The sequence below is a fragment of the Zophobas morio genome, unplaced genomic scaffold (assembly GCF_036711695.1).
Source record: "Zophobas morio isolate AGI-343-1 ecotype UQ-CSIRO unplaced genomic scaffold, CSIRO_AGI_Zmor_V1 ptg000029l, whole genome shotgun sequence".
Classification (NCBI taxonomy): Eukaryota; Metazoa; Arthropoda; class Insecta; order Coleoptera; family Tenebrionidae; genus Zophobas; species Zophobas morio.
In genome coordinates this window covers 592,814-606,690 of record NW_026972134.1, presented here as the reverse complement: position 1 = coordinate 606,690, position 13,877 = coordinate 592,814, and the positions used below count along the sequence as shown (strand labels likewise).

At 34.9% G+C, this 13,877-nt stretch overlaps 1 protein-coding gene across 2 annotated transcripts in view; it reads right to left on the bottom strand.

The window, feature by feature from the left end:
- The window catches only part of LOC135137508 (E3 ubiquitin-protein ligase TRIM9), a 60,647-nt gene extending 46,991 nt beyond the window's left edge, over positions 1-13,656 (bottom strand). For both annotated transcript variants that reach the window (XM_064067193.1, XM_064067194.1), the window contains exon 1: positions 12,884-13,656. In XM_064067193.1, the coding sequence (XP_063923263.1) occupies positions 12,884-13,630 (747 nt within the window). In that variant the 5' untranslated portion in view covers positions 13,631-13,656. The remainder of the gene's footprint in view (positions 1-12,883) is intronic.
- Between the last annotated feature and the right edge of the window lie 221 nt (positions 13,657-13,877).

Below are 13,877 nucleotides of genomic sequence, written 5' to 3'. Positions count from 1 at the left end.
CAAAGAAGTTTTCCTAAAAAGTGCAAGGTTATACAAATGCCGAAATGACCGACATGATCTTAATGTACAGCAGAGTCTTTGGAAATGGTCCTGACGGTCCACATCTTTACGGTTAAGCTTTCCCCGGTCGGAATTTACCAGACCATAGAACTTTCATTGCCGTTGTTCAGCGTCTCCGAGAAAATGGAGGATTTCGTCCACGTACGTCGGACTGTGGTCCCCAAAGAATCAACCAAGCAGTAGTTCGGAACTCGAAATTTTAAATGTCGTTGAAGAAAATCCAGGCATAAGCTTGTGAGGATTCGCGTACCGAATAGCGGTCTCACCACTTGCAGTTTGGAGGACCTTAAATGAACAGGGCCTGCACCCGTATCATGTGCAACGCGTAAAACCTGAGGATTTGCTAAAAAAGGTTGCGTTCGGTGAATGGTTGTTTAAAAAAAAAAAAACAAAAAAGATGGAGGAAATCCACACTTTACTGAAAAATTATTTTCAACAGTTGAGCGAAAATTTACCAGAGATGGTATTTTCAATTCCCACAACACCCATGTTTGGTCAGACGAGACTCCCTACGCACTTCAAAAAACGCACATTCAGGGTCGCTTCAATGTCGATGTTTGGGTAGTAGATCCATATACTTTACCACCCAGATCAACAGCCGCTGCTTATTTAGACTTTTTAAATAATATCTTGGGCAACCTTTTAGAAGATGTACCACTAGGTACTCGCTGTGATATGTGGTATCTCCACAAAAGAACTTCTGCTCATTATGCTTGTGACGTGCGTGCGTAATTTAAGGAGAACTTCCCAGGACGGTGGATAGGTAAAAATGAGCCAGTCTCATGACCTCCTCGGTCTCCCGACCTCAATCCCTGGGATTTCTTTTTGTGGAAGTACAGGAAGCAGTCCCCCGTTGGACACAGTTGAGCAGCTAAGAAATCACATCGAGGAAGTTGCAACAAACATTACAGCTAATCCTGATACGATCTTTCGGAAGCAGCAATCACTGATTGGTCTGTATTAGAAACGAGGGACGTCATTTCGAACACTTATTACAATAGACAATGTCAATTTTACCTTGCGATATTTAACTGTTTTTCAAAAAATACAGAAACCTTTTTTTTAAGTCGTGTTAAATATTTACAAATTTTTAAACTTACTAGAAAATAGAATTAGAGAGCATGACCAACAACAAAAGTCTCGTTCAACTATCCCCATAAAAAAAATTGGCCGAAAGTTGTTTCGACAGAACTTCCCTCGCTCCTGAAGTACAATGAAACATATCCAGCATTAACGAAAAATTATAAAATTTGATTTTGCGGATTTTATATTTTTAATGGGAACCCCTATAAGTTAAAATAAACATATGTAAATCCATATGTAATGCTAAAGTAAGTAAATGTAAACACGCATGTTACACGTATGTTTCAAGTAGGTAAGTTACAAAATTTTGTGATGACGTCAATCATCATTTTTACAAAAACACGTATTCCAACTTAGCTTGGTGCAGTAAAACTAACAATAACGTTTTATGTCCCCCCCTCCCCAAAACCCGAATGTTGGGAAAAAGGGTGTGAGCCGCTCTTGATTTAATCAATAAAATAAATTAATCTTTTCATGCAAATTTAAAAAATATTAATGCAAGTATAGACTTATCATGTTCTGCACAATTTCGATAGGATTTATTAGGCAAAATTAACATGACGTCATCAATGTTTTGGAGGGATAAAAAGATATATTTTGATTAAAAATTACCATGTCTGCAATAACTTTAATAATTTTAAAGCATCTGCAAGATTTCACGTCATCAACTTTTTAGCGGGGGATGAGCAAATACATTTTGACTAAAAATGTATCATGCCTATGATAACTTTAAAACATCTCCAAGATTTCAAAGCATTTGGTTTTGTAGTTACTGATTAAATCAATTAAATACATTCACCCATTCATTAATTTTTTTTGAGTCACCCTGTATATGCAAATCAAAAAAATATGAATGGAATGATAATTTACAGGTACAAACTCGTCATATTTTGTACACTGTAGATAAGATTTATTCGGCAAACTTTTGAGCTGACGTCATCAACTTTTTGTATGGGGAAAGTAAATACATTTTGATTAAAAATTTATACTGCTTATCATAACTGTAGAACATCTGCAAGATTTCAAAGCATTCGGTTTTGCAGAATTCCAAATTATATTGCAAAATGTTGTTTCATAATTTTGATTGAAAATCTGGACGTTTTGAGTAAAAACTCAATTCGGAGTCATAAACTACATGTGTAGGACTATCTTATTTTATACAATTTAAAACCCATTTAATATGTACAATTTTGAAGTGACGTCATCGCATTAGTGGTGGGGATGATTAAACAAAATTTGGTTAGTGTTTTACCATCTACATGATATTCCTAATATAAATACAAAATTTGACAATAAGCGGCCCAGTACTTTCGAAGATTATCTGTCTGATAAAAATCCGGGACGGCAGACAGACGGAAACGGGAGACCTATTTCTTCGTAGTCTAGAGGTCATGAAAGGTCGAGAAAACGTAAAAGTAGAGAGTCGGTCGACGGACTCGATTACAATACTTCCTTTGCTTTTGAAGTAAAAAACGGACGGTCATGTTTGGAAACGAACGCGCCACGTCCGGTCCGCATTCCTGACTCGTAACCACCTGACCTGACCCGACCATGACCGGGATGCCTTACGCCACTGGTAAACTGTTATTATACCGTGCATTATGTTTTTGCAAAAAGTTCGGGAAAACTCAAAGCAGACACCACACTTATAAGAGTATAATGTTGTATAACAGTTAAATCAAATAAGCATAAAATTCTTTGAAATGACGTCATCAAATTGTTGGTGGAGATGATTAGCAAAATTTTGGTTAGCATTTAACCATCTACATGACATTTCTAATATACATACAAAATTTGATAACAATCGGTACAGCAGTTTCGGAGATTACGTGTCTAATAAAAATGGATACAGACAGACAGACGGAAACGATAAACTACTTTTTTCGTACTCTACGGGTCATGAAACGTCGAGAAAATAAAAAAAGTGGCCATTCGTCCGATGGATTCGATTATGTACTATAAGTAAAAATAAAAGCGATTAGTAAAAATAAAACCTTATGTCTTTTTAATAAAAAAGATGAGTATCTGAAGTGGGGATTCCGACTACGGCAAAAAATTTTAGGAGCTTCTCCAGTCGGGTTAATAAATTCTGATTCAATTGTAGAGATTTTAATGTTCATATGCAACTTGCGATTAAAATATTTAGGAAGCTATTAAAAATAAAATCATTAATGATACAATAAATGCAGATAGTACAATCGTGTTTATTATCCATACTATTGATTATTATTATTTACATACAGTACATATTTACATTTATATTTTCCTGTGTAATTGTTTAATATTTAAGAGAAGTTCAGTGTATAGAGGCAGGGATCTCGGCACTCTGTTTACCAAATACCTAAAACGCAAAACGATTACACCTATGTAATAACTATATTACTTGGGAAATATATTTGCCTATTTTGGTTACTGTTGTATTTTGCTTCAAAAATAATATAAATAGTAATTATCCTTCTTCTTAGTGCTATTGTCAGATACTGCAAAGGATGGTCAAATAAACTTAGGTATTTAAAAGGTGCTTTATTGTGAGAGCCATAAAGCTTACCGCCTGAGCTAATATTTTGGGTTGTCCAACTTACCAAAATTTACCCCGAACGAGTTGCAATTTTTTGATATAGTTATAGTTTTTGCTGAAAATGTGCTATTGTTTCATGCACTTTATTTTTCTTTTAAAAATTGTTAAGTTTTTTTGAAAATACAAAACGCTTCCCTAAACATTTTTATGTCATGAGGACGTACATGTATCGCCCTGCTCTTCAACTGTTAAAATGAAGGCGCGTTTTAATAGAATTAATAGAAATCGAAATAACTCAACAGGCTAAGCCCAATTAATGAGTTAATAAAGTAGTAACAATTAAACATAGATAATGCACTCACACACTCACATACCTAAACACCCATATCCACACACAAATGAGTATAATCTAATAACATTCAGTCGATAGCAGTCCCTTGAGGTTGATAATTTGCATGCAAAAATGACAAGTTTTTCCTCAATATTTACATAATTGGGGATTGCTTGATAAAGCGGTGACATTTTGATAAGATTTGAATTTGGAACAGGCAAAACAGCTTTTACTTCTTGCATTACAGCGGGGCACTCAAAAGAAAATTTGTTCCAGTAAGTAATGACAATTACTATTGGTATTTACAATTAAATAAAGAAATAAAATGGAATCTGTATACAAAACTCACTTGACATACACCTTGTAAAACTTTTATGACTTAAGCGGCTTAAGCCAAACCACCATTATAAGTCAAACTGGCTATTGTATAACTTAACTCAGTTCACATATACCTAGTAAAACTTTACAGCTCCATTATAGCAAAATGAATAGTAATAATCCTTGCAGTTCGAGTCCATAAAGCTTACAATAGCCAGTTTGGCTGATGAGGGTGGTTTGGCTTAAGCCGCTTAAGTCATAAAAGTTTTACAAGGTGTATGTCAAGTGAGTTTTGTATAACTCGTCTCATGTACAGACTTTATAAGCTAAATCTTTGTAGTAAAATGTCCTGAGGATACCCCTGACAAGGATATACACCATCGATAAGGAAAGCTGTATATTTCAGAAATCGGCTTTGAATCTTTTCCAGTGGCGGTGGTGACAACCGAATGCAACAGAGAATACGTTTATTGGTTAGATTAGGAGATTAACCCGGTTTCTGCGAGAAATACAGTGTACATCCCAAACTGTACAGCTAGGACGATTTCAGATAACTTGACAATGGCACCAAGAGATCGCGCGCCGAAGACGACGCTGTGAGTTGAAATTGCTGATCGACAAGGAGTGGGCTAAGGGTGGAGACCCCCTCCCCCTGAGTGATCATTAGCGACAGATGCGTCAGGTGTGTCTGTTTTTATATTCATGATTGGGGCCGAATTGTCGCGGGGACGAACCTGTACTAGAGCGTCACATGTACGGGAATGTGTAATTTGCAATTGACTGCAGCCCTTTAACCGTCATTGATAATGAATATTTGTTGATAATTTGTGCGAAAGCCACTAGCTGGCCAGGAACTGTCTAACCCATAACCACAATGGATGAAAAAAGACCAAATAGCAAGTTAAAAAATTCGCAAAATTAAATATTAGGAGTATAATTTTTCGACTGTACTCCAGGGGTGGGGGAAATGCTGTGAAAGTAACCTTAGACCAAATGTATGTTCTTACATTCCTTGATGATATTTAGTTTAGCTTCCTAATCACACTTGTAATGTTTATATTTCGGTGCGTCAGACGTACCACTTCGCTAAAAAGCAAATGACACGATTAATCTAATCAATGCATTTCATTACTTGGTCTTAGTACTCCTAATGATAGTCTCGCCTGAATGCCCGTCATTTCCCGGTCAGTGGTGGGTCCTAACATAATAATAATAATAATGTGATCACGTTGTTGATGGGGATGATTAGACAAAGACGAATTTTGGTTAGCGTTTTACCATCCACATAATATTCGTAATACACAGAAAATTTGACAACAATCGTTCACCAATTTCGGAGATTATCTGTCTAATAGAAATCCTGACAGACGGCAGACAGACGGACGGAAACGGGACACCTATTTCTTCATATTCTAGGGGTCAAGAAAGGTGGAGAAAACGTAGGAGTAGAGAGTCGGTCGATGAACTCAATTACAATACTGCCTTTACTTACGATCGGGGAGCAAAATAGGGTAACCCTCATTTAGTAAACAAATGGTTTTCCGTGTTCTCTCTCCTACAAAATTAAATCTATTTTTGCTCAAATAAAAACGCTACTGATTCAAAAACATTGTGTGCCAGGATAGTCTCTTTTTTATAGATTTTTAACCTTAGCATATTGGCACTTTTCCAGCTGAGATGAACATTATTTGGGGAACAGTGTTCCATAGAAATAAAAGTTTATTATTGAGTGCTGTGGTCAAATAATTAATAAATTCTACCTCAGCTGGGAGGAGATTGTTATTTGTGCCTTGTAATCATCCGACATAAAGTTTAAATATTTGGATACACATACGCAATCAATACTAGATTTCAAACTGCAGTTATAATTTATAAGGAATTCGTCATCACTTTGATAATATCTTTCTACCAGCACCGGCTCCTATTTACGCGGCGTCGAATAAGGCCAATTTAACAATTAAATCTTGCGGTAGTAAAGGCTGCTAGCTATCGAGGAAAACTGTTATGCTGACATTTCATAACTGACACGTAGTTGTTCGCAAATTATATTTTTATCGACTTATTAGTCTTACACGAGTTATCAGAACATCAAATGGGAAAGAACCAAAAATAAAATAAGTAGATATTGCTTTCATCTCTATCATATCCGACACCGCTTGATCTTGAATAAACGTAAATCACTGTTACACCCCTTGTGTTGCGTTTGTTGTTGATCTAATTGCACGCTGGCAATTTTGAGAATTTTCCAATAAATCAGTAATAATGCTTTCAAATAACATCATAGTTAAATTCGTACAACAATAAACAACATTTTTAATAACCGAACCACAATATGCAACTCGATTCCTTTTCACTTGGATAACGAATGTGAAAGAGCCACGAGCCGACTGACAGACTGTTCGTAGGATAAAAAAAAAATTGGTCTAAAGAGTTTAGGCAGTACTTCTCTCGCTGTTGGAAACGTGACAACTATTATTATCTATTATGTTTTTTTTCGCAGTAGATTTCAAAGCATTCGGTTTTCCTGTATATGCAAATCCAAAAAATTGGTCTAAAGAGTTTAGACAGTACTTCCCTCGCTGTCGGAAACGTGACGACTGCATGCCTATTATGTTTTTTTTCGCAGTAGATTTCAAAGCATTCGGTTTTGTAGTTCCTGAGTAAACCAATAAAATAAATTTACGCATTCATTATTTTTTTTGGGTCACCCGGTATATGCAAATTCAAAAAATATGAATGGAATGATAAATTACAAGTACAGACTCATCATATTTTGGATATTCTAGATAGGATTTATTCGGCAAACTTTTAAGCTGACGTCATCAGTTTTTTGGAGCAGATAACCAAATATATTTTGACTAAAAATTTATTATGCTCTTTATAACCTTAAAACATTTGCAAGATTTCAAAACATTCGGTTCTGTAGTTCCTGATTAAATCAGTAAAATACATTTACGCATTCATTAATTTTTTTGGGTCACCTGTATATGCACATCCAAAAAGTATGAATGGAATCATAAATCACAAGAAGAGACTCATCATACTTTGTACATTTTAGACAGGATTTATTCAGCAAAATTTTGTGGTGACGTCATAAATTTTTAGGGGGGACGAGCAAATACATTTTGATCAAAAACTTACTTACCATGCTTATGATAACTTTAAAACATCTTCAAGATTTCAAAGCATTCGGTTTTGTAGTTTCTGAGTAAATCAATAAAATAAATTTACGCATTCATTATTTTTTTTGAGTCACCCTGTATATGCAAATCCAAAAAATATGAATGGAATGATAAATCACAAGTACAGCCTCATCATATTTTGAACATTTTAGATAGGATTTATTCGGCAAACTTTTGAGCTGACGTGATCAATTTTTTGGAGGGGATAAGTAAAGGTTGAGTGGAATAGCCTATGGCTAGACTCCGCCTAATCATGTATTATTTTAACATGAATAAAGTCCTATGTATGTATGTATGTGTGTATGTAAGTAAATATATTTCGATTACAAATTTATCATGCTTATCATAACTGTAAACCATCTGCAAGATTTCAAAGCATTCGGTTTTCCAGATTCAAAATTAAATTGCAAAATGTTGTGTTTTATAATTTTGATTTTTTTCCAAAAATCTGGACGTTTCGGGTAAAAACTCAATTCGGAGTCGTAAACTACATGTTTAGGACTATGTTATTTTATACAATTTAAGACCCATTTACTATGTACAATTTTGAAGTAGTGACGTCATCGCATTAGTGGTGGGGATGATTAGACAAATTTTGGTTAGCGTTTTACCATCTACATGATATTCCTAATATAACTACAAAATTTCACAACAATCGGTCCAGTACTTTCGGAGATTATCTGTCTAATAAAAATCCGGGACGGCAGACAGACGGACAGACGGACAGACAGACGGAAATGGGAGACCTATTTCTTCGTCTTCTAGGGGTCATGAAAGATCGAGAAAACGTAAAAGTAGAGAGTCGGCCGACGGACTCGATTACAATACTTCCTTTGCTTACGCTCGGGAAGTAATAATGTTTTGCTAGCGACGTTTTGTAATTTGTACAGAATTTTTATGTTTAAATTAAGTTATACTTACTTATTATGTTTATTCAATATCATATTATATATTCTGTGCTCAATGTAATCGATACGAATAGATATCTACACGAAATTAATGTGTATATATTACGTAATTTTATGTGATGCTTGGGTTTCATATTAAAGCTTTGATGTGGTACTGTGTTTACTGTATGCAAATCGTTTCCGATTGTTTGGAAACTATTACAAATTCATTTCATGCCACTGCAGAAATGATAGATCGATTTAAGTACCATTTTGTTTATAAGTTGGAAACTACAATCACCGTAGCTGTGCATAATTAACTGTAACAATCTGAGTTGATGCATTTGCGTTCAGGTAGGTGTATTGTAATATATCCACAGGTAAAAAATACACATGGAAAGTCGATTTCAGATGAATCTGCTTCGCGGGTGACTAACAAGTTGGAGTTTACGTTGGTATGAAAGAAATATCCCGCCTCGTCTGTCAAATTTAGGGTTTGAAGTTATAACAATAGAATCATATTTACTTCAATTCTACTTAGACGACGCTTTATTGTGTTGCAACTGAATACATGCACCAAAATATTTGCAAGTTGTAAACTAAAAAAAACAGTGGTGGCTCGTGACCTTTTGAAATGGGGGGGACACAATTTGATCGATGAGTTAAATATGAAGATAAACAGGCTGTTATTACCAATTAATAGACGAAATTGTTATACGAAAATAAATACAAAAAAATTAGTCTAAAGAGTTTAGACAGTACTTCCCTCGCTGTCGGGAACGTGACGACTGCAAGCCTATTTCTTTTTTCGTATTACATTTTTGTAATTCTTGATTTAATCAATAAAATTAATTGACTCAGTCATTAGTTTATTTCAGACACCCTGTATAAGCAAATCTAAAAAATATTAATGCAGTGATAAATCACAAGTATAGACTCATCACTCATCATTTTTTACACATTTAAGCATAATACATTTTGATCAAAATTTTACCATGCTTATGATAAATTTAAAACATCTCCAAGATTTCAAAGCATTCGGTTTTGTAGTTCCTGATTAATTCAATAAACTAAATTCACACATTCATTAATTTTTTTGAGTCACCCTGTATATGCAAATCCAAAAAATATGAATGGAATGATAAATCACAACTACAGACTCATCATATTTTGCACATTTAACATAGGATTTATACAGCAAAATTTTGAGGTGACGTCATCAATTTTTTAGAGGGGATGTGTAAATACATTTTGACTATAAATTTATGATGCCTATGATAACTTTAAAACATCTCCAAGATTTCAAAGCATTCGGTTTTTTAGTTCCTAATTAAATCAATAAAATAGATTCAGGCATTCATTAATTTTTTTGAGTCACCCTGTATATGCAAATCCAAAAAAAAATGAACGGAATGATAAATCACAAGTACAGACTCATCATATTTTGTACATTTTAGATAGGATTTATTTGGCAAACTTTTGAGCTGACGTCATCAATTTTTTGGAGGGGATAAGTAAATATATTTTGACTAAAAATTGATCATGCTTATCATAACTTTACAACACCTGCAAGATTTATTCGGCTTTGCGGATTCAAAATTAAATTGCAAAATGTTGTTTTATAATTTTGATTTTTTTTTCAAAAATCTGAATGTCTCGGGTGAAAAATCAACACAGAATCATAAACTACATGTGCAGGATTATGTTATTTAATACAATTTACTATGTACAATTTTAAAGTGACGGCAACACATTATTGGTGCGATTGATCAGACAAAATTTAGTTAGCATTTTACAATCTACATGATATTCATAAGACACATATAGAATCTGACAACAATACAACAATAGTTTCGGAGATTATCTGTCTAATAAAAATCCGGACAAACGGCAGGCAGACAGACGGACGGACGTTGTTTTTAACGAGTTCTTTTCATTTGAGAAAATAAGCTATTTTTGTTATATTCTTATTATATATTCATAGTATTATATTGTTAAAATGCCCAAAAAGTGATTATGGGTTATGGCGAATTCGGTTAACACGAATTGGTCAAAATCCTGATCCCGACGTGTTCGTGTTAGCGAGGGTTTACTGTAATTACACTAAAAGTAGAGTATTGTAATCGAGTCCATCGGGAGGCGACTAACTACTTTTATGTTTTCTCGACGTTTCATTCATGACCCATAAAGTACGAAAAATTAAATCTCGTGTTTCAGTCTATCTGCCGTCTGTCTCCAAAATCATCGGACCGATTGTTGTCAAATTTCTCCCGATCAATGTGATGACATCTCAAAATTTTTCATAGTAGAAAGATTCAAATTTTATAAAATACATACTCCTGTATTTGTTTTATTGATCAAATTTCTAGAACGGTACACTTCAGTGTTATTTGTAGTATTAAACTCGTCAATACGTACAAGCACTTTCTTGCCCTTTATCATTGTATTTATATTTCTGGAGCAATTGTTAATCCAGTTCCTGTTATGCTTTGACGACAACGTCACTCCAGAGTTGCCGACCAAATATAAACAAGTGTGTTTTCGTAACATGTGTTAGAATGGCTGACAGTGGTCAGTATATATAGGTATAGGTGATTAAAGCATGATACATTAATGAATTCAAAAAAACACTCCACAAAAATCTCTAAATAATTTATAGCGTGTCATTAAAAAATCAGTGATATGTGGTAAGCCACAAAAAAAAGTATAAGGTGTCAAAACAAATGTATATGATGTCATTTACTGTTATCGGTATTACTTATCTATATTTATTTTACTGTTTAGATGTTAGCACGAATAAACATTTGCAAAATCACTCTTTTAATTTTTCAAAGAAGCGGGATTTGTTGAACAGTACGTCAAGGGCGAGGGAAGACCTGTCGAAATAACCTTCGACCAATTTTTTTCTGGTGCAACACACTCAAGAATACTTTGCACCACCCGCCACTGGATGGGACAAAAACTTGTTAACAACAACGCAACGCAAACAATGAAATCATTGGGTTATGGAAAAATGTCGATTTTAGATATTTCACAACAAAAACTTTGATTTAGTTTTTACTGAAAAGCCTGCATTTCAGTGCAACATTTCCGCCTGTCCCTCTGTCTGTCTGTCCGGCGTCTGTGTCGCTTTTTATTAGACATGTAATCTCCGATCTGGATCGATTGTTGTCAAATTTTGCATTTATATTAGGAATACCATGTAGATGGAAAACGCTTGTCAAAATTTGGGTAATCATTTCCACCACCAAGAGGATGACGTCTTCTCCAAAATTTACAATATTTTTTTTAATCTTATAAGATAAGATACTCCTTCACTTGTGACATATAAATCCGTGTTGAATTTTCACCCTAGACATCGAGATTTTCGAGAAAAAAAAATTCAAAATTGCAATTTAACTTTGAAACTTCAAAACCGAATGCTCTGAAAGTCTGTAAACGTTCTAAGGTTGTCGTAATCATAGTGAATCGTTTCTTAAAATTTAGTCGTTTATTCCCTCCGAAAAAATTGATGACGTCATTGAAAATTATACCTAATAAATCCTACTTCAAATATGCAAAATATTATTACTCTATACTTGCAGTTTATCAATGCACTCATAATTTTTAGAGTTACTTATACAGGTGACACAAAAAAATGAAACAATGTAAAATCTGGGAATACAGTATCTAATTTTATTATTAGTATTACACTGTATCTATCCAAATTTATATTTGTGTCCTTACAAAAATGTTAATGACGTCATCACAAAATTTTGTAATGGAAAAACTCACTTGAAACAAATACATAGCACGCTGTTTTACCTTTACTTTAGCATTATTTTGACTTGTAAGTATGTATTAGCATAAAAAAAGAAATTCAGAAAATCAAAGCTTGCAATTTTTCGTAAAAGCTGGATTTGTTCTAGCCACTATAAAACGTGTTTCTTTTATTTGATAGACCCTGAATTTTTTTTATTTTAAAGATAAACATATAGTTCTTTGAGCACACCTGTTTGTATCATTTTAAAAGATCACTTATGTGAATAAAAGACATGAGTGTTAATTTTTCAAGCTACTAGATTGTCATCAATAAATATGAATTTTTCGTCTATTTCATTGAATAACTTTTTCGGTATTGATTTTAGAATATTGGTTGCTTTTGATTTTTAGAAAAAATCACAAGCAACACACAAGGTATATTTTTTCCATTCATGAAAAAATATACCTTGTGTTCCATAAAAAAAAATAAACTTGACATTATTTGCGGTTCTAGCGGAAGTGACAATAAAAATGTGGGTTGTCATCACATATATCTTTTAAAATGATATGAATTTGCTTAAAGAACTACAGGTTTATTTATAAGAATAAAAATACCGGGGTTATGTCAAGTAAAAGAAACACCCTGTATTTTACGTGCGAAGGAAGTTCTCTCGAAATAACCTTCGACCAATTTTTCATGTTGGTTTACTATGTTGTTTTTGTACTTACGTAAAAGATTACTGTTAACCTCTAGTGACATTACCTTTTGAGCTTTACACATAATAGCAAGTGCTTGAACGTCGTGTGATGCATGCCTGGAATCCATCAGACACAAAGCACACACACCAATTTTGCAAACTAAACAATACATATTTAGGGTCTCTTCCGCATGGTCGATGCATTTTCCGTCTTGACTCCTGACCGTAATCGCAGAGCATCGTTTCGGTTCGCTGAGTACATGTTTAGCTAGTGGCCCTCTAGCCGGATGGCAAGATTCTCTGCAGTCCTCGCAGTAAAGGACTTCGCATTGTTCGCACATGACGGTAGCCTCCTTGGCTGGCTCGGTCTCACACATCTGACATTTGAGTGTCAAGTTCTTCAGCTCACTGTACCTGTCTACAATAGCCTGCATGACTCTGTACTTAGGCAGGTTATGGGCCCCGTTCTCATCGAAGTAGACCAACTTCTGGCAGAGGGGGCAGGTGAGGCTGAGGGCAGTGGGAAAAAGAAGGCCGTTGGGGGTGCCCACGTAGCTATTGGGGCGCGACGTGCACACTACACCACTGTCCGCTTCACTCAAAATCGACAACTTGTCACTTTCTTGGTAGTCGCCCGAACTACCGGACGCCACGCTTTCAGCATTTTCAGAGGAACTCGTCGATGCTGCATTATTTTGAGCAGGTTGTTGCAGGAGCACAGCACAACTGAGACAAAGGGCATGATAGCACGGCAGCAAAACAGGGTTATTAAAGAACTGTTTACAAGACGGACAACGCAACTCCTCCTCCATCGCACACTACACTCCACTGACGGGTCACAGGCGGCGTCGCCCATGTACCGGTTGTTTCAAAACACGCGGCGAACGCTCCACGAAAACGACCGAATCTGAACGACGTTTTGTTTTGTTGCTGTGATTACTGATTATTATTGTTAGCTGATTCGCTGCAAACGAAGATGAGACGGGAGGACATAAATTTTTCGGTCGATTTTTTTTACATTTTATTCGTGTTCGTAATCACGGCCACTGAAGAAATTAT